This window comes from Rhinoderma darwinii, chromosome 7 (assembly GCF_050947455.1).
Source record: "Rhinoderma darwinii isolate aRhiDar2 chromosome 7, aRhiDar2.hap1, whole genome shotgun sequence".
NCBI lineage: Eukaryota > Metazoa > Chordata > Amphibia > Anura > Rhinodermatidae > Rhinoderma > Rhinoderma darwinii.
The window spans coordinates 101475956-101499180 of NC_134693.1; the positions used below are offsets into that span (position 1 = coordinate 101475956).

At 43.1% G+C, this 23225-nt stretch overlaps 1 protein-coding gene across 2 annotated transcripts in view; it reads left to right on the forward strand.

The window, feature by feature from the left end:
• The window catches only part of ATRIP (ATR interacting protein), a 129877-nt gene that overhangs the window by 33194 nt on the left and 73458 nt on the right, over positions 1 to 23225 (forward strand). For both annotated transcript variants that reach the window (XM_075833736.1, XM_075833735.1), the window contains exons 5-6: positions 1171 to 1274; positions 2374 to 2534. In XM_075833736.1, coding sequence (XP_075689851.1) covers positions 1171 to 1274; positions 2374 to 2534 — 265 coding nt within the window. The remainder of the gene's footprint in view (positions 1 to 1170; positions 1275 to 2373; positions 2535 to 23225) is intronic.

The following is a 23225-nucleotide window of genomic DNA, read 5'->3' on the forward strand; positions in this document are numbered from 1 at the left end:
ATTTCTGGTAATTTTGGATTATGCTAGAACAGTGTTTATGATGTAAGGCCAGATTTCTGCGGCAGCTTCTTGACTTTCTCCCAAACCTTTACATTAACGGTAGGGAATGCTTGACGAAGGCACAACGCTTCTGAACAAACTTATGTAATATACAGGTCAGGTTAGCAGATAGATATATATTCCTTTTGGTATAAGTGAGATCACAATGGCCAAATATTTAAAATCTCTGACAATTTGTAGATGTGGGTTCAAGCTGCAGATCCGCAGGTAAAGGGTCTAGGGGAAGGAAAACTGAGTTTACCCATTTTATGGTTAGGTTCGGTTTAATTATTTTTTTTTTTCTTTTAAGTTGGACATTATTGGGTCAATAGAGCTCACTACATCTCCAATGTATAGCAAAACGTCGTCCGCATATAAAGATATGTTTTTCCTCTTCACCATAGGGCAAACCAACAATATCAGGGGTACACCTAATAAAACGTGCAATGGTCTCAATGGCAAAAGCGAAGAGGAAAAGAGATAGGGTATCCCTGCCTTGTTCTCCTCCCCAATGCAAATGGAGGAGACCCTCCCCCATCCTTGCTCTCAGTTGTATGTATAACAATTGGACCCATTCTATGTATTGTGGCCCAAAGTTCATTTTGCACGTGACAGCCCACAAATACTCCAATTCAACAATGTCAAATTCTTTGGCATCAGTCGGCAAGAGTATTGCCCTGCAGCTATGAGACCTATTTGTAGATTGAGCTATAACCTAAGATTTATAGATGTACATTGGTTGGGCATAAAGCCTGACTGGTTTTCTTGGACTATCTGGGGAAAGAACTTTTATTTAACTATTTGCTAAGGCTGTGTTCACACTGCCTTTTCCCCTTACATTTAGCATGAACGTCTGGAAAGCTCACACGCTATAGTCCCCGTAAGGGTCGATTGGTACATTGTATGGTACATTAAATGGCGCTATTAAAAACTACAACTTGCCCCACAAAAACTAGCACTCACATGGCTTTTTTGACTCAAAAATATAAAAGATATGATTTTTGGAAGGTGGGGCAGAGAAAACGAAAATTAAAAACTTTTATAAATGGCCGTGGCATCAAGGGGTTAATTACTCTTGAATCATTTGAATGTTATAATAATTTTTTTTAACTCTTCTTCTTTTTATCCCAGATTCAGTGTTTGCAATCAGAGCTACAGTTTAAAGATGCAGAGATGATTGAATTGAAGACTAAACTGCAGAGCTGTGAGCGGAGAACTGTGGTGCCACAGGTTAGGTATGTACATTTTTTAATATTCTCATATCATATGTTAGAAAGTCGTGACGTGTCATTATTGATTCCATATGTCATTAGTGAAAAAGGGCATTACTTTTCTAAGCAAAAATAAACAATTAGCCTTAGGGCCCATTCACACGGCCATATTACAGCTCTCTTTTGTGCGGAGACGACAGAAGAAAAAGACATGGCATTGTTTCTATGGAGGAAATAGTTACGTACATACAGTCTGACAAAAGTACTGCTCTACAGACTCCGCGCAATAGGCTCTGCTGTGTAAATGAGCGCTTATTTATAAAAACGGTCTCCTATAGCAACCACAATGCAGCTTTCACTTTTCCAGAGCGTTTTAAGAAATTAAAGGCTTATTCCCATCTCAGACATTTATGGCATATCCAATGGAGCTTTCCTGTGGTAGGTCAGTGATGTTACTGGCCCGTTAAGTCACTGGGGCTACCCAAGGGAAGCTCCAGTGACGTGTCTCCCCTTGTTAAGAGAGAGGAGCTGGGGACTCCGGCCGCTTTCAAATATCTTGCCGGGGATTTAGGGCCGCAAACAGGTGGTGTCTGTAGTCCCCTGCCATAGTGCTTCCGGTGCTCTGGCCGGGAACTCTGGCATCGCAAAGCTCCTGATGTCCCTGTAGGAGTTCTCCAGTGCCGGAATCCCTACCGGTGTTCTTTCGATGGTCTGACTGTGGAGTCCAGCATCGCAAAGCTACTGAGGTCACTGTCTCTATATGGATAGTGACATTTTAGTGTTAGTGACATTGTTCATTTTAGCAGTTTAGCCATGTACAGAAGAGCAACTTCTAATGCACCACTATCACTGCCGGCAGAGTTACCTGAACTAGGCTTGTTTCAGTCCAAGGCCCCTTGCACACGGCCTGTGATTACATACACAGTCGGCTGCGGACTATTATCCACATTTTCGGTCCATAAAGTTTAGGAGCACAGTCCGCAAATTAAAAAAAATAGGACATGTCCTAGTTTTTGCGGGTCATTTTCTACGGCCCGGACACCTTCATCCTTGATCACGGGCCTTAATTTGCACTTCAATGTAAAAAAATAAATATTTTTTTTATTGTTTATTTGCAATTTAGCCCCAAGAAGAGTCCTTCTGTGTCAATAAAGCTTGAATCGTGTCCTTCACCACAACAAGGAAAGACAAGTTTCCCCACCAAGGAGTCTTTTGGGGCCAATACTTATCTGAAACCACATATGCCTGTATCTCCTCTGCACTTGCATCTTCCTGTCAAGTCAGGTAAAATGATTTAAAGGTATTCTCATCCTTTTTAATCGTATTTTGATTTCCCTTAGTCTTCAGTAGTGAGGATTTATATTTGTGATTTGAGAAGTCTGAAAATATGCTCCCAGCTCTGGTATATTCTTTATGCTGTAGGATTGCTGAGGATTGTAGATGCGCTTCTCACTAGTTTCTGAGGGGGACAATTCTTACATTACTGGAACTGCTATTTCATGAAAATTATAGAATCATTAGTATTCTTACCCTTCCTGGAAGCTGTATGACACGCAGATCCGTACACAGTTAAGAATAAAATGTGCTTAAAAAATAAATAATCCTTCACTTTAGTAGCATTATTTTACCATTTATGAATTTTGTCAGTTTCACTAATGAATAGACTAACAAAAAAAAAAAAAAAAAATAACCATTTTAGTTTGTCAGTTTGTTAAATTTCTGATTTGCAAGATCTGTCCCCCGTAAATGCTAATAATGTGAAGTGGAAGTGTGGATGAGTAACAATCACTCAGACCACATAAACTTACAGAGATAGGACACAGAGTGCTGAAGCGTGTGGAGCGTAAAAATCGCCATTTTAGTTCGTATCATTGGGGGACACAGACCGTGGTATAGGCTGTTGCCGCAAGGAGGCTTGACTCTAAGGCCTCATTCACACGGCAGGGTTTCCCGGCCGGGTGCCGGCCGTTCATAAATCGGCCGGCACCCGGCTGCATTAGGAATGATAGACCCCTAATGGGGCTATTCACACGACCGATTTTTTGACGGCCGGAAAATCCGGCCGTCAAAAAATAGGACATGCTCTATCTTTGCCCGGGCACCCGGCCGCCCGGCTCCCATAGAAGTCTATGGGGCCGGGTATTACACGGCCATCACCGTAATGTGTTCCGAGTTTTGGCCGGGTTTCCCGGCGCTTGCGCTCTATCTCCTCCTCCTCACAGCGCAGAGTGCATGTGAGGAGGAGGAGTTGATGCCATTCTGACGAATGGCATCGCTGTACACTGTGTTGCAGGGCCGGGGTGTACAGCAGGTGGAAGGGAGCGCTGTGCTGGCTCCCTTCCCCTGCTTGTTAAAAGCACCCTGGCTCGGCGACACCTTCGATGGCGCCGCTAGTACGGTAGTAGTAGCCGCAGCTGCTGCTGCTGCGGCTGCTACTACTGTAGCGACGCCACTATAGCAGAGCAGGGAGGTATCTCCCCGCTCTGCTATGTGCTAGCCGCACTTTAGCTCCTTGAAGGAGCGGAATCCCCGTGTTTTCGGGGATTCCGCTCCTGGACAGAGCGCTTGATGTCTCTGTCCATATCTGGGCAGTGACATCAGGGGAAACTCCTGAAGCGGAATCCCCGAACACATGGGGATTCCCCTTCAGGAGTTGCCGCTGATGTCACTGTCCGGATCTGCCCGGCCCGGCACGGATGCATAACTTTATGCAAACCGGCCGGGCAAAATGGCCGATTTTACCGGCCGCACTCGGGCTCGGGAACGACCCGGTCGTGTGAATCCCGCCTAAGAATTAAAGTGCTAGCCCCTCACCCCACCTATAGACATTGAGCCAATTCAGTCTTAACTTCGTGTCTCTGGAAGCATACTTCTATTGTAGGTGGGAAACAGGTGATGCTGTACCCCTGATTTTTCCTCCTATGGTGGGCGCACAATGTTGACTTCACTGCGCCGTTGTCCCTCTGCCAAAGAAAACTAGTGCACAAGCTCCTCTGTCGCCCAACAGCTTAAGGGAGTCCTCCATTCTACATGTTTGCCACCATTGTCTCCCCACTTACCCAAGGGTGGCTCACTAAGGGGGTGCCCTTGCTGGTTGCCAAATTGCTAGGAGTGAAGTGGAAAGGTGTAGAGGTGTGAGTAGGGATCTTTCCCAAACGCCTCCACAGCCCGATTCGCTCAGTCTACCGCACCTACCACTTAGCTCTGCCCTTTCACGACAATTCCTTGCTTGAGGCCTACCATGACTAGTTGGGACACAACCTGATTCTCTGCCCTGGCTTGCTTAGATTACGAGGCTGCCACCATTTTCTGCCACGGCGCCATCTTGAAAGGGGCCTCTCAGAAACCTCTTATCGTGCACAAGCATGTGAAACCCTTCTTTAACAACTTGGCTGCGTTTGGACCTCCTGAGGCACATTCTGCATTTGATTTTATAGAAGCATACGGTTTTCTGGGGGGCCTAATGCTGCTGAAAGATTAGAATCACCCCAGAAATTACTTCATTCACGCAAGTAGACCCCACAAGGTTTTCTTCAAGGGGTTTATCATATTGTTAGACAGTCCAGTTTTCTTCTGAAAGTTTCTTGAATAAGATGGAATAAAATAAAATTAGCAATTTTTTTAGCAATTGCGTCTGTTTATGCTAGCATTTTTCACACATAGAATGGACCACGGACAAAACTCATCTCCTTTCACATTCTGCCACTTCTCCTGTGCATGGGGGATACCAAATATGTGTGCCTTATCACATAGAGATGTAGGAGGGCGGACGATAGAAGAAGCTTATTTCACAAATCGCCTTTTTTCAAAGCTGGTTTTACAAAACTCAACAGAGTTTCTATAACACTTCCAAAATATCTGCTCTTGAAGCAGAAATCCCAAAATATTCATCTAGGGGTATAATGGGAATTTATTTTTTTGGGTTTTCTAAAATAAGAAATTGCAGTTTTATGCAAATGGAGCTATTCAGCAGATGAACTTTAGAAAATACGCAAACATGACATCCACCCCCCACCCATTCCCTCCCTCACCCTTGGAGTAAAATCAAGGAAAAATAAAAATGTAATGTAGGGCAAATTTATTTTCAACTAATTAACTAAAATCTAATAATGCAGAACAGTTTGGTATATTTTAAAACATGGCTCAATGCACAGGCCTGGTTGTGAGGGACAGACATATCGGGAGTCTTTGCGGTGCCCGTCTTTTCTGCAGACGCGACACTTTTTCTGGGGGTTTCTTCTGGTTGGTGTTGGGGGAATCCGACTGATGAAGTGTCTTTCAGTCAGTCGCGTGACATCCTCAGACTGTGGGCATTCTCGGGTGTCCTGAACATCAAATATGAGGCCTTCAATAATTTTCTCCTGGAAATCCAGGTATGTGTCTCTGCCTCCTGTTTTTTTTTTGTAGAGCACAAATGAGTTGTGGATGGCCACCAGTAACAAATAAATGGCCACTTTTTTGTACCAGGTTTTTGTTTTTCGCTTCACTAAATACGGCTGTAAAACCTGGTCGCTTAAATCCACCCCCCCCATGTACTTGTTATATTCGAACACGCTCACTGGTTTGTGCTTGTCCGACGTTGCCCCTCTTTCCCTCACTGCCACTGTTCCTGCGGTATGAATCGTGCTTAACACATACACGTCTTTGCGATCCCTGAACTTGACCACCAGCAATTCCTCAGATGCATAAGCACAGGAGTCCCCCTTTCCCACTAATTGCTGTGGAAAACCAATTCGGTTTTTGTGCATGGTACCACGTGCCCCAGTCCTTGCAGCATGCAAATGCCTAAACAGGGGCACACTGGAATAAAAATTATCACCGTACAGGTGGTACCCCTTGTGAAGCAGAGGCTGCATTATCTCTCACATGATCTTACTGCTGGTGGAAAGTTCAGGGGGGCATCCCGGAACATTTATTGAGCGGTCCCACCCTTCATAAATCCTGAAGGCGGTGGTATATCCTGACCCGCTTTCGCACAGTTTATAAAGCTTAACGCCATATCTTGCCCTTTTGGAAGGTAGATATTGGCGAAAGCTAAGTCTGCCATGAAAGTTGAGGAGGGATTCGTCCACACTTACATTCTGCTCAGGGGTGTAGAGTTGCAGAAATAAATTGAGGGAATTTATCAGTGGTCTTATTTTGAACAACCGATCCTGGTTTGCATCGGTACTTGGGGGGGCCTGTGCGCTGTCGTTGAAGTGGAGGAACCACATTATTGTCTCATAACGAGACCTGGGCATTACTGCAGAATATACTGGGGTGGCTTGGGCGGGTCTTGTTGACCAGTAAGACCTAATGGAGGGCTTTTTGACAATACCCATATTTAGGGTGAGCCCCAAATTTTTTTTGAATTCCTGCAAATTGGTGGGCGTCCAATCTCTGGCATGGGTGGATGAAGGTTTCTGCCTTATATATTGAGTGGCATATGAATTAGTTTCGTGGACAATCAAATTTAGGATGTCGTCCGTTATAAATAAATGGAAGTAATCCATTTGGACAAAATTTGTATTGTCCATGGTTATGCCAGGAGTGGCAGTAAATCCGTGGATTCTAGGCTCAAAAGATGGGGCAGGTGCCCATACAAGAGCCTGGACTGGAGGGACCAGGCTGTCCTGTGCTACAGCGCTACTTGGCCCTGCGCTTTCATGTTCTGCAGTTTCAACTGCATCAGGGACAACATCCCCTGAAGATGAACCTGAAGTGACGCTGTCATCTTCACTGCCCAAAACAGGTGCCATCTCTGATGCGGTCTCCGACTCAGACCACAGCATGGCGTATGCCTCCTCGGCGCTAAACAACTTCCTCGCCATAACGTCACTAACATTAACTAAACAATTATTTTTTTATTAAATAAAACACACAAACTAACTGCTATATATATCTACACTACCGCTAACAAAAAATAAACCGCTATTGCTATATATATATATTATATATATGTGGATATATATATATATAATTATATACTCCCTACCTGCCTATTCTAATAGAATAAAAGAAAGAAAGGTAGATAGATAGAAAAAAAGATAGATGGATAGATAGATTGTATAGATAGATAGAAATATATCTATACAGAGAATGTTTTAGAGTGTAACTGTATTTTTTTGTAACTGTAACTGTATTCTTCTGGCAGCAATTCTCTCGAGTCTCTTCTTCTCCTCACACTGAAACAATGTTTGAGGAGAAGAAAAGAGGCAGGAGATTTGCTGCCAGAAAAGTCAAAATAAAACAAATGTGGTCGCTGTGATAGGTTTTCACAGCGACCACATGTTCAGGGACCATCAGATTGGTCCCTGATACTCTGCCCAGTGCCCAGAGCTGTTGGTAACAGCGTGGGCACAGGGCTGTGTGCACGCGATCGCGTGCACACTGTATTATACGTACAAATGCATGTGATCGCTATGATTGGTTGTCACAGTGATCACATGTTCAGGGGCCAAAAGATTGGCCCCTGACATTCTGCCTAGTGCCCATGGCTGTTAGCAACAGCCAGGTCACGGAGCTGTGTGCGCGCGATCGCGCGTGCACAGTCTCTGAAGTGCCGCCGTAATTGGTCTATACGGCGGACTTCAGAGACCCTGACCGCTGGCCGTAGAAATACAGCCAGGAGGCTCTGTCACCACATTATAAGTACCCTATCTCCTACATAAGGAGATCGGCGCTATAATGTAGGTTTGTAGGTGACAGTAATGCTTTTTATTTTTAAAAAACTATCTATTTTCACCACTTTATTAGCGTTTTTAGATTTATGCGAATGAGTTGCTTAATGCCCAAGTGGGCGTGTTTTTACTTTAGACCAAGTGGGCGTTGTACAGAGGAGTGTATGACGCTGACCAATCGGCATCATGCACTCCTCTCCATTCATTTACACAGCGCATAGGGATCCTTTTAGATCCTTATGTGCTGTCTTATACTAACACATTAACAATACTGAAGTGTTTAGACAGTGAATAGACATTCCACAGGATGTCTATTCACAATCTCTGCACTTCGTTACTCTGTCTGTGGTAGTTACAGCAGAACAAGCGTAATCTCGTTGTAACCTGTCATTTACCGCGTTATCTCGCGAGATTACGCTTCCTCTGCTGGAACTACCACAGACAGAGTAACGAAGTGCAGAGATTGTGAATAGACATCCTGTGGAATGTCTATTCACTGTCTAAACACTTATGTATTGTTAATGCTAGTATAAGACAGCACATAGCGATCAAAAAGGATCCCTATTCGCTGCCTAAATGAATGGAGAGAAGTGCATGATGCTGATTGGTCAGCGTCATACACTTCTCTGTACAACGCACACTTGGTCTAAAGTAAAAACACGCCCACTTGGGCATTAAGCAACTCATTAGCATAAATCTAAAATCGCTAATAAAGTGGTCAAAATAGATCGTTTTTTTTTAAAATAAAAAGCATTACTGTCACCTACATTATAGCGCCCATCTCCTTATGTAGGATATAGGGCACTTATAATGGGGTGACCGAGCCTCTTTAACCCCTTAATGACCGCCGATAAGCCTTTTCACAGCGCTGCATCAGAATAAAGTAAACAGAGCAGGTAGCCGATAAATGTCCCTGCTCTCAGGTAGCTGAGGGCTGGGGTCATCCCTGCTCGAACGTGTGAGATCGATATTAGTATCGCTCTCACCTGTTTAACCCCTCAGATGCGGTGCTCAATAGCGTGCACCGCATCTGAGAGGTTTTGGAGAGAGGGAGGGAGCTCCCTCTCATCCCACTGACACCCGGCGATAAGATCGCCGAGTGTCTGTGTCTCCGATGGCAGCCGGGGGCCTAATAAAGGCCCCCTGGTCTGCCTGTAGTGAATGCCTGCTAGATCATGCCAGAGGCATGTCCTAGAAGATGCCTGTCCGTTTTAAACTGACAGGCAGTAATATACTGCAATACAAAAGTATTGCAGTGTATTATACTAGCGATGGGAGGATCGCATATTAAAGCCCCCTAGTGGGACTAGTAGAAAAGTTGAATAAAGTTAATAAAAAAAAAAAAAGGGAAAATAAAGATGAAAAACCCACTTTTTCCCCCTTACAAAATGCTTTAATATAAAAAAAAAAAAACACACAATAAAGCAAAAAAGTTACACATATTTGGTATCGCCACGATCCCGACTATAAAGCTATTACATTATTTAACCCGCACGGTGAACGCTGTAATAAATAAAATAAAAAACAATGGAAAAATTGCTGTTTTCTGTGAATCCTGACTTAAAAAAATTTTGATAAAAAGTGATCAAAAAGTCGCATTTACTCCAAAATGGTACCAATAAAAACTACAAGTCTTCCCGCAAAAAAAAAACCCTTATACAACTGCATCGGCGGAACAATAAAAAAGTTATGGCTCTTCAAATATGGAGACACAAAAACAAATAATTTTGAAAAAAAATTGTTTTTACTGTGTAAAAGTAGTAAAACATACAAAATGTATACAAATGTGGTATCGTTGCAATCGCAACAACCCACTGAATAAAGTTATTGTGTTATTTATACCACAGGGTAAACGACGTAGATTTAGGACGCAGAAAAAGAGTGGCAAAGGTTTTCTTCTATCCCCCCTCCCCAAAAAAGTTGTTAAAAGTTAATGAATAAATTCTATGTTCCCCAAAATGGTGCAATTAAAAAGTACAACTTGTCCCGCAAAAAACAAGACCTTATACAGCAATGTCGACGCAAAAATAAAAAAATTATAGCTCTTGGAATGTGACGATGGAAAAACGTAAAAAATGGCTTGGTAATTCGGGCCCAGAATGCAAGCAGGGGGAAGGGGTTAAAGTAGTGTTCTGTGTAAACCCCTTACTGGAATGTCACACCCCAGGGGAGAGTCCTCCCGCTAGGTGAAAATCACCGTTCATTATGCCTGCACTAAATGTAGCTCTAAATTGTTATGTGGTTCACCTACTTCAGTGTGCATGCCGGCTTCCTGGCTAAGCATCGGTGGCTCCACCACCCCCAGCGGGACCGATGCCTAGTGCTGCAGGGACTGAACCGGAGTGGGCTCATTCCCTTTCTATGGTTGGTGAAATCTCTAATATTATCATCAAGTCTGTAATGGGCATTTTGGTTCGCCTTTCTGACCAGCCATCTCTGGACTCGCTGTCGTGTGGCAGGCCTAAAAAGCAGGTCAGGTCTGCTTGGCAGCCACCCGTTTCTCCTACCTCATCAGTTCCCCTATCTCCTCTACCACAATCCCACCAGGTTAGTGTTACCTATTCTCTTAAATTCGCTTTTAATTATCTGGGTGAGGCACCATGTGCCCCTTTGTGTCCCTTTTTGCCCCTGTGTGTCCCTTTTTTTTTTTTTTTCTTTTTTAGTAAAGCTTCCTCTCCTGGTAGATGCCTAAAGATGAATCCTCTAAGGTCTCCTCTACTGTGGACAGTCTCAATAAAGGCTATGTAAATCTTTTTGAAGAAAGTTTTGAATTGGTTTTTATTAAAATAGGACCGATGGCTTCGGTGAGCACTAGTCCTCCATGTCTCTGACGCGCAGGATCCAGCTATTCTCGATCACGTCTAAGTTTGCGAATTTAGATGTAATCGATAATAGCTGGATCCTGCATGTTTACGGAGACTTCATTTGGGGCAGTTGAGGACAGCTGGAGAATTTAGTGCAAGTCTGTTGACAGCCCTTATTTGTTGAAGCAATGAGTTGTAGGTATTAGTGGTAGATCCTCCACCAATGGGAATTTCTGTCATTTTTGTATAAAGTCAGCACATCTTCGCAACTGGAGGTACACTATAAAGTGGATGTCCACCTTTGAACACCATGGTGTTTTATTTCCAATATTCTGTGCTGAATAATTGTAGATCATATTGTTATACAGTAATGTCGAAGCTTTGTTTTTATAATACACAGCTAAAAATTCCCTGAATAGACACTAGAGGGAGCTAAGCGCTTACAGTATACGGTGTTTTTATTGAACGTAATGCAATGAATGAAATGTATGCAGTCAGCACATAATCTAAGCTTTGCCTTCTGCAGGGCATATTTTTATGTTTTACATCTAGGTCTATGCAGGGGCTATAGGGCTTTGTATCACAAAAACAAAGCTCTGACCCTTTTAAGGATATTTTAACCCCTTTCAGCCGCAGCCATTTTTCTGATTTTCATTTTCATTTTTTTCCTCTCTCCAAAAGCCATAACTTTTTTTTGTAATTTTTATTTTTCAGTCGATCTAGTCCTGTGGGACTTGATTTTTGCGGGATAAGTTGTACTTCTTCATGGCACCATTTATTGTACCTATATTGTTTGTTGCGCTTCTTTTTTTTGCGATATTCACCGTGCATTTAAATAACGTGTTAACTTTATTCTGCGGGTCAATAAGATTACAGTGAAACCAAATTTGTGTGTGTGTGTGTGTGTGTGTGTGTGTGCACGCACACATATACAGTGAAGGAAATAAGTATTTGATCCCTTGCTGATTTTGTAAGTTTGCCCACTGTCAAAGACATGAACAGTCTAGAATTTTTAGGCTAGGTTAATTTTACCAGTGAGAGAGAGATTATATTTTAAAAAAAAACTGAAAATCACATAGTCAAAATTATATATATTTATTTGCATTGGGCACAGAGAAATAAGTAAGTATTTGATCCCTTTGGCAAACAAGACTTAATACTTTGTGGCAAAACCCTTGTTGGCAAGCACAGCAGTCAGACGTTTTTTGTAGTTGATGATGAGGTTTGCACACATGTTAGATGGAATTTTGGCCCACTCCTCTTTGCAGATCATCTGTAAATCATTAAGATTTCGAGGCTGTCGCTTGGCAACTCGGATCTTCAGCTCCCTCCATACGTTTTCGATGGGATTAAGGTCTGGAGACTGGCTAGGCCACTCCATGACCTTAATGTGCTTCTTTTTGAGCCACTCCTTTGTTGCCTTGGCTGTAAGTTTCGGGTCATTGTCATGCTGGAAGACCCAGCCACGAGCCATTTTTAATGTCCTGGTGGAGGGAAGGAGGTTGTCACTCAGGATTTGACGGTACATGGCTCCATCCATTCTCCCATTGATGTGGTGAAGTAGTCCTGTGCCCTTAGCAGAGAAACACCCCCAAAACATAATGTTTCACCTCCATGCTTGACAGTGGGGACGGTGTTCTTTGGGTCATAGGCAGCATTTCTCTTCCTCCAAACACGGCGAGTTGAGTTAATGCCCAAGAGCTCAATTTTAGTCTCATCTGACCACAGCACCTTCTCCCAATCACTCTCAGAATCATCCAGATGTTTATTTGCAAACTTCAGACGGGCCTGTACATGTGCCTTCTTGAGCAGGGGGACCTTGCGGGCACTGCAGGATTTGAATCCATTACGGCGTAATGTGTTACCAATGGTTTTCTTGGTGACTGTGGTCCCAGCTGCCTTGAGATCATTAACAAGTTCCCCCCGTGTAGTTTTCGGCTGAGCTCTCACCTTCCTCAGGATCAAGGATACCCCACGAGGTGAGATTTTGCATGGAGCCCCAGATCGATGTCGATTGACAGTCATTTTGTATGTCTTCCATTTTCTTACTATTGCACCAACAGTTGTCTCCTTCTCACCCAGCGTCTTACTTATGGTTTTGTAGCCCATTCCAGCCTTGTGCTTGTCTATGATCTTGTCCCTGACATCCTTAGAAAGCTCTTTGGTCTTGCCCATGTTGTAGAGGTTAGAGTCAGACTGATTAATTGAGTCTGTGGACAGGAGTCTTTTATACAGGTGACCATGTAAGACAGCTGTCTTTAATGCAGGCACCAAGTTGATTTGGAGCGTGTAACTGGTCTGGAGGAGGCTGAACTCTTAATGGTTGGTAGGGGATCAAATACTTATTTCTCTGTGCACAATGCAAATAAATATATATCATTTTGACTGTGATTTTTCATTTTTTTTTTTTTAAATATAATCTATCTCTCACTGGTAAAATTAACCTAGCCCAAAAATTCTAGACTGTTCATGTCTTTGACAGTGGGCAAATTTACAAAATCAGCAAGGGATCAAATACTTATTTCCTTCACTGTAAGTGACAGTTCGCTGAAATCAGCGTATCTATCACTACATTATATTGCCCTCCGTGATGACAGCATAATGTGCTGCTTTAAAAGGGAACCTGTCATCTAAATGACAAATACTGGACCTTTCTCTGCTCTAAACGTATTCAAGCATCTCCCCTATATCGCAGTTTATTTAACACCTTCAGCACACATCCTGTTTTGGCCTTCTGGACACAGATGATTTTTTCAAATCTGACGTGTCACTTTATGTGGTAATAACTCCGGGAATGCTTTTGCCTATCCAAGCAATTCTGAGATTTTCTCGTGACATATTGGACTTTGTTAGGGAAAAAATTTGGTCGATTTAAATTCAATATTTATTAGTGAAAAACTTCAAATCTTAGCAAAAATTTGCATTTTTCTACATTTAAATGTATTTGCTTGTAAAACCGATAGTAATATCACACAAAATAGTTACTAGTTAACATCCCCCATATGTCTACTTTGTTTGCATCGGTTTTTTTTTCATGTCCTTTTATTTTTCTAGGACGTTACAAGGCTTAGAACTTTAGCAGCAATTTCTCATATTTTCAAGAAAATTTCAATAGGCCATTTTTTTAGGGACCAGTTCAGTTCTGAAGTGGCTTTGAGGGCCTTCTATATTAGAAAGTCCCCATAAATGACCCCATTTTGTTTTTTGTTTTTTTTTTAAATTCTTTTATTTGTCATTTTGTTATTTTATATCACAAATCGTACAAATAATATACACAACATAGTGCAAAAATGGCATTGAAAATCATGCAACAGATCACAGGTCAGTTATCAGCCTCACATCAACACATGGGTTCACCTGAGAGTACCATGACGCTGAAAACACTTATGTAAGAAAACTCCGGTATGCACCCTGAACCCGCAGCCGTGCATGATATGTCCTAAATGTGCATAAGAGCATTAAAGAGAGCAACAGAGACAGAAAGAAGGAGAGGCCAATTAGTAAGGAAAGAAAGAATAGAAAATGGGGAGTGAGAAAACAAGAAGGGAAGTGGGGGGGGGGGGGAGGGGGGGAGCTGACCTGACATTCCGGATCTAGACAAGAATTCACGAGGCCATGATGATTTTATATTCCTCGGTCGTTTGGAAACTAATCCATTCACGCCATGTTTTTAGGAAGGAGGCATGAGTCCCCTTCATTGATGCCGTGAGGTCCTCCATTCTCATGATTTCCTGGATCTTGCCGAACCACATGCCCACCGTCGGAGGACAGGACTGTCTCCACAGTGCAGGAACACATGCCCTAGCCGCGTTTACCAGGTGTCTAACTACCGAACGACTATACACTGGCAGTGGGACCTCACACAGATGAAGCAGGAAGAGGCCCGGGGATCTCGGCAGAAGGTGATCCGTAAACTTTGAGGAAATGCGCCACACCTCGGACCAGAACCCAGTCAGGAGTGGGCAGTCCCAGAAAATATGCAGGATTGTACCCACATGGTCCCCACATCTCCAGCATAATGGCGAGGCCGCCGGGATCATAGCATGCAATCTGGAAGGCACCCTGTACCAACGGGACAATATCTTAAACCCTGCCTCTTGGAATCTACTGGCCATGGAGGACTTATGTGTCATGGTGAACATGCGGTCTTGTTGTTCAGGTGTAAATGTTTCGCCCAGATCCCTCTGCCAGCTGAGCAAGTACGGAGGTGGCGGCAGGTTGGTGGGCGAGATCAAGAACGTATAGATTCTGGATAAAGCATGTTGGATCGTGCCTGTGCCTGTACACAGGAGTTCAAACGCGGAGTAGTCTCGCAATTGCTCTCCAGGATGTTCTAGGGACGCTAGGAAATGTCGCAACTGGGTAACCTGCCATGTCGAGAAAGGGACGGGGTCCGACAGGGCTTGAATTTGATCGCTCTTCATCCACCTCCCCTCCTGCTGAAATTGTCGGGCCTGTCCCTTACCCGCCCGCAACCATACTTGGAATGGACCGCTATCCAGTCCCGGTGGAAAGGCCGGGTAAATCACCCCATTTTGGAACCCTCAAGGTATTCAAAACCACATTCAGAAAGTATTTGAATTATGAACAAAGGAACGGGGAGTGGGAAAAGTAGTGTGTTACATCAATGTTAAAAATAAAAAATACTTTATTGAATAATTATTAAAAACAATGTTAGATGAAAAAAATTTTTGACGTTGTGCCAAAGTCCCCTAGATTGGCACACTGAGACAATATTATGTCTAAATTAATTGCTTCGTTTTATTAAAGATATATGTGTCTAGCCTCCCCCTGTGTATGTGCGAGGAGGCTCTGCAATAGTCCCTGATCCAGAGATTAAAGTGTTAATTATTAGCAAATGGCTGTCCCCCTCAGTATCAATGACGAGACAGTCAACCTGCATATGACACTAAAGGTTCCTCCAACGGGCTGTAATTAAAGCCCTGCGGTGGAGAAATCCCTGCATCAATACAACCATATGGGTTGTATGTGCATGTGTCCCATGCAAGTAGACACGGCACAGCAGAGTTGAGACTGTTGCGTGCTAGCTAGTCCTCTATGTATAAGCTTGACATAGCAGAGCTGTAACTGCTCCGTGAGGACAACTCTGCAGGAGGAGTAACTGATCAGATAGTGTGCTCACACAGTGATCTCCTGTCCCACGTAACCATTAGTATTCTGCCTGTCAGGCAGTTGTATCACTAAATCGAGGTGTGTTTACTTTGTGCAGATAAGGCTGCCGAAGTCAGTCACATACACATGGGAAGGGTTGAGAGAAGGTGAGCCGCGATCAGCTGTTTGAGTGTATTCACAGCTCAAACATAGCTCGGCATAGCAGAGTTGTAACTGCTACGTGAGGACAATTCTAAAGGAAAGAGTGTGTTCTCTTTGTGCAGACTATGCTGCCATATTGTATCTACGAACTTGTTCTCTTTTTTCTATGTGAATGTACCCATTGACAGCTGTTTTCACATACAACCAAATATATTAAATTATATCTTCTTGTCTCATATTTTTGTGATGAGACATTAATTTAATTTCCATCAAGTTACTATCCGTCAGTGTAATTATTGATGGACTGTACTCACAGACTGTGTAGTGGCATTATTCTAGAACGGACATTTACCCCTCCCCCTCCCCCTCCCTTCTCTATGACTATTATACTCACATTTATATATTTTTGTTTCTGCAGGACAGTGCTATATGTGCACTTAAATGTGCAGCACAATGTCCTGACATGACTGCAATTTGAACTTTTTGTTATAAATTGATGCATCCTGAGCCTTGGCAGTGTTATCTTAACATGGATACATTCCTGGAACGAGCCGGAAGTATCACATTGCACTATTATTTTGTTTCTAGTCTTTAACTGTTTGGATTGGTTACCATCCCTGTCAATCAGGGATCTTTTTAGCATATCTGGCCTCTGATTCTGGCGGTCGCCACCCCTGGAAGAAGCCGGAAGTACCGGCGAAACGCGCGTCGGGTGTCTTTTAAAATCATCACAATGTTAGATGGTCACACATTGCTCCGTACTGTTCAAATAACAATTTGATTGAATCATTTATCTGGCAGAATATCTGCCCTGGTCAGGGACTTAAGCACGTCAATACCGCATGTTGGGCTGCAGACTCGGTCACAATACATGGAGGGACGGAGCTGAGCTATGCTTGAGTTGCGAGCACACTCAAACAGCTGACCGCGGCTCACCTCCTCTCAGCCCTTCCCATGTGTATGTGACTGACTTCGGCAGCCTGATCTGCACAAAGAAAACAAACTTCGATCTAGTAATATAACTGCCTGACAGGCAGAACACTTACAGTTACGTGGGATTGGAGATCACTGCTGAGGCACACTACCTGTGTGGCCGCCTGCCCGTCAATGTGGCTGATCAGTTATTCCTCCCTGTAGTTGTTCTCACATAGCAAGTTACAGCTCTGCTATGCCGAGCTATGTTTGAGCTGTGAATACACTCAAACAGTTGATCGCGGCTCACTTACTCTCTACCCTTCTCATGTGTATGTGACTGACTCTGGCAGCATAGTCTGCACAAAGAGAACACACTCTTTCCTGTAGAATTGTCCTCACGTAGCAGTTACAACTCTGCTATGCCGAGCTATGTTTGAGCTGTGAATACACTCAAACAGCTGATCGCGGCTCACCTTCTCTCAACCCTTCCCATGTGTATGTGACTGACTTCGGCAGCCTTATCTGCACAAAGTAAACACACCTCGATTTAGTGATGCAACTGCCTGACAGGCAGAATACTAATGGTTACGTGGGACTGGAGATCACTGTGTGAGCACACTATCTGATCAGTTACTCCTCCTGCAGAGTTGTCCTCACGGAGCAGTTACAGCTCTGCTATGTCAAGCTTATACATAGAGGACTAGCTAGCACGCAACAGTCTCAACTCTGCTGTGCCGTGTCTACTTGCATGGGACACATGCACATACAACCCATATGGTTGTATTGATGCAGGGATTTCTCCACCGCAGGGCTTTAATTACAGCCCGTTGGAGGAACCTTTAGTGTCATATGCAGGTTGACTGTCTCGTCATTGATACTGAGGGGGACAGCCATTTGCTAATAATTAACACTTTAATCTCTGGATCAGGGACTATTGCAGAGCCTCCTCGCACATACACAGGGGGAGGCTAGACACATATATCTTTAATAAAACGAAGCAATTAATTTAGACATAATATTGTCTCAGTGTGCCAATCTAGGGGACTTTGGCACAACGTCAAAAATTTTTTTCATCTAACATTGTTTTTAATAATTATTCAATAAAGTATTTTTTATTTTTAACATTGATGTAACACACTACTTTTCCCACTCCCCGTTCCTTTGTTCATATATCGATAATTGGTGGTGTACACCTAGTGTGAATTACTCCAACATATTATATATAAAATTGTAAGAGGGTAATACCTATCTAAATATATCATAGAAAGTATTTGAACCATTTAGGGGTTTCACAGGAATTAACCAGTTAGTGACCGGCCCATCGTGTTTTTACGTCGGTCACGAACGGGCCTTATTCCGATGCCATAGACTTTTTACGTCGCGGCATCGGAATAAGTAAACAGAGCAGGGAGCTGTCAAATCTCCCTGCTCTCAGCAGCCAGAGGTAGCTGAGGGCTGGGGGCGTCCCCGCTCTGCCGGGTGAGATCGATATTAGTATCGATCTCACCCGTTTAACCCCTCAGATGCGGTGCTCAATAGCGAGCACCGCATCTGAGTTGTTTTGGAGGGAGGGAGGGAGCTCCCTCTCTCCCCCACCGACACCCGGCGATACGATCGCCGAGTGTCTGTGTCTCTAATGGCAGCCGGGGGCCTAATAAAGGCCCCCAGGTCTGCCTTTAATGAATGCCTGCTAGATGATGCCGCAGGCATGACCTAGCAGATGCCTGTCCGTTTTGAACGGACAGGCAGTAATACACTGCAATACAAAAGTATTGCAGTGTATTATAATAGCGATCGGAGAATTGCATATTAAAGTCCCCTAGTGGGACTAGTAAAAAAGTTTAAAAAAAAGTTTAATAAAGTTAATTTAAAAAAAATGTGAAAAAAAATGAAAAACCCAGCTTTTCCCCTTACAAAATGCTTTACTATTAAAAAAACAAAATAAAGTTAAAAAGTTACACATATTTATCGCCGCGTCCGTAACGACCCCAACTATAAATATATTACATTATTTAACCTGCACGGTGAACGCCGTAAAAAATTATGGAAAAATTGCTGTTTTCTGTGAATCCTGACTTTAAAAAAATTTGCTAAAAAGTGATCAAAAAGTCGCATCTACTCCAAAATGGTACCAATAAAAACTACAAAACTTCCCGCAAAAAAAAAAGCCCTCCTACAACCGCATCGGCGAAAAAATAAAAACGTTACGGCTCTTCAAATATGGAGACACAAAAACAAATAATTTTGGAAAAAAAAGCGTTTTTAGGGTATGTGCACACACTCTAATTACGTCCGTAATTGACGGACGTATTTCGGCCGCAAGTCCCGGACCGAACACAGTGCAGGGAGCCGGGCTCCTAGCATCATAGTTATGTACAATGCTAGGAGTCCCTGCCTCGCTGCAGGACAACTGTCACGTACTGAAAACATGATTAAAGTACGGGACAGTTGTCCTGCAGCGAGGCAGGGACTCCTAGCATCGTACATCACTATGATGCTAGGAGCTCGGCTCCCTGCGCTGTGTTCGGTCCGGGACTTGCGGCCGAAATACGTCCGTCAATTACGGACGTAATTAGTGTGTGTGCACATACCCTTACTGTGTAAAAGTAGTAAAACATACAAAAACGATACAAATTTGGTATCGTTGCAATCGTAACAACCTGCTGAATAAAGTTATTGTGTTATTTATATCACATGGTAAACGGTGTAGATTTAAGACGCGAAAAAGAGTGGCGAAATTTCAGGTTTTTTTCTATTTCCCCCCAAATAAAAGTTAATCAATAAATAATATGTCCCCCAAAATGGTGCTATTAAAAAATACAACTTGTCCCGCAAATAACAAGACCTTATACAGCTATGTCGACGCAAAAATAAAAAGGTTATAGCTCTTGGAATGCGACGATGGAAAAACTTAAAAAATGGCTTGGTCATTAAGGTTTAAAATAGGCTGGTCATTAAGGGGTTAAGGCAAAGTAGAGGTGAAATTGACACATTTTTTTTTTTGTATATTTTTTTTTTTTTTTTCTGAAATGCATTTGTAATAAAAAAAATAAATCTAACACAAGGTTTTACAAGAGCGATGCAACTCAATATTTATTGCCCAGATTCTTCAGTTTTTAGAAATATCCAACATGTGGCTCTAGTGTCCTAATGGACTGAAACACAGGCCTCAGAAGCAAAGGAGTGGATTTTGGGGCCTCCTTTTTTTTTTTTTTTTTTTTTTAGAATATATTTTAGCCACCATTTCAGGTTTGAAGAGGTCTTGTGGTACCTAAACAGTCGAAACCCCCCAAAAGTGACCCCATTTGGAAACAGCACCCCTCAAGGCATTTTTCTAGGGGTAATAGTTAGCATTTTGACCCCCACAGTTTTTTTTGCTAAATTTAGTGGAATTAGTCTGTGAAGATAAAAAATCACCTTTTTTTTCTGTGGAAACATAGAATTTTTAAAGTTTTACAAGGAATAAAGGAGAAAAAGCACCCCAACATTTGTAAAGCAATTTCTCCCGATTACGGCAATACCCTATATGTGGTCGTAAACTGATGTTTGGACCCACAGCAGGGCTCAGGAGGGAAGGAGCGCCTTTTGGATTTTGGAGCGCAGATTTTGCTGGATTGGTTTCCAGTGCCATGTCGGGTTTGCAATGCCCCGGAGGGATCAAAACAGTGGAACCCCCCAAAAGTGACCCTATTTTGGAAACTACACCCCTCAATAAATTTTTCTAGGGGTATAGTGAGCATTTTGACCCCACAGGATCTTTTTTAGAGCTAAGGTGACCAAAAAACAGCGATTTTGGTTCTTTAAATTTTTTATTTCTTACAGCGTTCACCGTGCGCAATAAATTAAGTTTTACTTTATTCTGCCGGTTGGTACGATTATAATAAAATTTACGTTTCTATAAAATAATTTATTTTCTGAGACACCCTATTCTGAGCCGTAACTTTTTTTTATTTTTTCAGGAAAAAAAAACTGGGAGGTTTTGGTTTTTGCGGGACGGTTGTAGTTTTTATTGGTACTATTGTGGGGTAAATGCGACTTTTTGATCACTTTTTATTCTATATCTTGTGAGGGGTGGTGACCAAAAAAATAGCGATGCTGACATAGTTTTCCGTTTATTTTGCTTGCGGCGGTCACCGTGTGGAAAAAAATAACATTATAGTTTCATAGCTTGGGTCGTTACGAACACTGTGATACCAAATATGTGTACTTTTTTTTTTTTTTTTTTTTCGTTTTTTTTTTTTAAACGTTTTCATTTTTTCCCTATAAATGACAAAACTCTGATCGCTGCTAGAATACATTACACTACCTAGGCAGTGTAACGTATTCCAACTGTCAGTGTGATGGTCCTCATAGGCTTCCATACATGGCAGACCCGGAGGCCGTTGCCTGTGCCATCACAAGCATCAGCAGCCCCCACAATTGCATGGGGCTGCTGATGTGCTACAAACCCCCTAAATGTGGTGATCGCAATCGAGCACCACATTTATCGGGTTAATTGCCGAAATCAGCGGCGATGAGCCGCTGATCGGCAACACTGGAGTGTCAGCTGTCGGGGACAGCTGATCTCCCAGTTCCGATGCACACCTTGTCGCCGACATCGTGCATCGGGAAGGGACACTGAGGCTTCCTGTCAGAGTGACAGGAAGTCAATCAGGAGCAGCCGAAGGATGGTACTGATGGGCTTCCGTCCATGGCAGACGCGGAAGCCATTGTTTGGCTTTCGTTTTCCATACTATCGGCAAACCCCGCGATTTCGGACCGGGGTCTGCCGATATGCTAGAAACCCCTAAAATTCGGCGGTTGCAACCGATCGCCGAATTTAAGGTGTTAATTCGCCAGAATCAGCAGCAAAGGACCGCTGGCTGGCAAGAGTGGAGTGTCAGCTGTCGGCGACAGCTGACCTCCCGGTTCCCAGTGCACACTGTCGCCGACAGTGTACACCGGAAACAACTCAGTAACTGTACGTCCTCGTGCGGTTAGTAACCTCCCGCAACGACGTACAGTTACTTACTCGTGCGGGTAGGGGTTAAGGACTAGCTGTGCCCGTGACTTCGTACACGCAGACCACTGAAAAACGTACCGATGCCGTTTTTAAGTATACTCCTAGCCTTGGACCATACTCTAAACAAAGTGAAAAAAAAATCGGACAATAAACAAACTTCAATTACAAATAGTTTTCTTTCAGTAGTCAGGTTCACTATGACAACACTTCCCTGTAAACAATGTTAGTATTAGAACCACCAGGGATGTGTGCATAAAGATTGGTGGAGTTGCCAACACGGGAGAGAGCCACATAGAGCTGGCCGTGCGCAAAGCAGCGGACACTGAGGTCCACGCCCGCAACACGCAACGTTTAGCCCTACGCTTTTGTTGATGGTCATAGTGTAAAAACATAAGGAAACCGTACACGCTTATAACTGAAGGGAAAATTACTTGGAATGACAGGGATTCCGGGTATAAAAAAGCAATCACCTGCGCCGCATCCTGTTAAAATCTCAGCTTCTATCACGTTTTGTTGTAGATTTGTGATTTTTAGTCTTGTGCCGTTATGTAGTTTTGGTGGGCTTAAATTTCTAAGGAGAATTATAGGGACGCCGACTTTTAAATTAATTTTGTATGACGGAAGACCGGGTGTGCTTAGGGAATTCAAAAATTCCACCGGATAGTTCCACTTCTTGTTCAATGACGTTGATATTCGACACTTTCCCCATGAACACACGTCAATATTTCACCGCTTATTGCTGCTGCCTGGTCGTTGCGAGGGGTTAAAATAGCTCTTTCGCATAGCCAAGAGTTTTCATTATTTGATATTTGCATCGGGTCACGATACACAGAAGAAATAAGGTCTTGCAGTGATGGAACCGTGCAACATAAATTATCAGGCAAAATAAGTTTCCCCTCTGTAACTATGTCTTGGATAGCCATCAAACATCGATTCATATTACTTTCACGCAACGTGTCGTTCAGTTCGCTGTTCTTGTTTAGTTGTGCATTCCTGAAAAAGTCTTCAACTAATTTTTCCTGATATTTTTGCCACAACTGTGCAGCATCCGAAAGTCCACAAAAAAAACTAGCAAAATGGCAAACAAATGACGCAAGCGATGTGTACTATCACAGACACATTCTTCGGCCAAACCGCCGTCCCAATGCTGATCACCATCTAGCAAGTGACGCAAGCAGCCTAGTAAGTAGGATATTTAATATCGTCAACCTTTCGCAATTCGGCAAAAGAAGTAGGTCTTCGCACTGTATGTAGAAGTAAGGGTAAGTTGTTTGGATGCACCGTATAGGCTCTTCTAATGATGTGTTCTTTTAAAATGCTG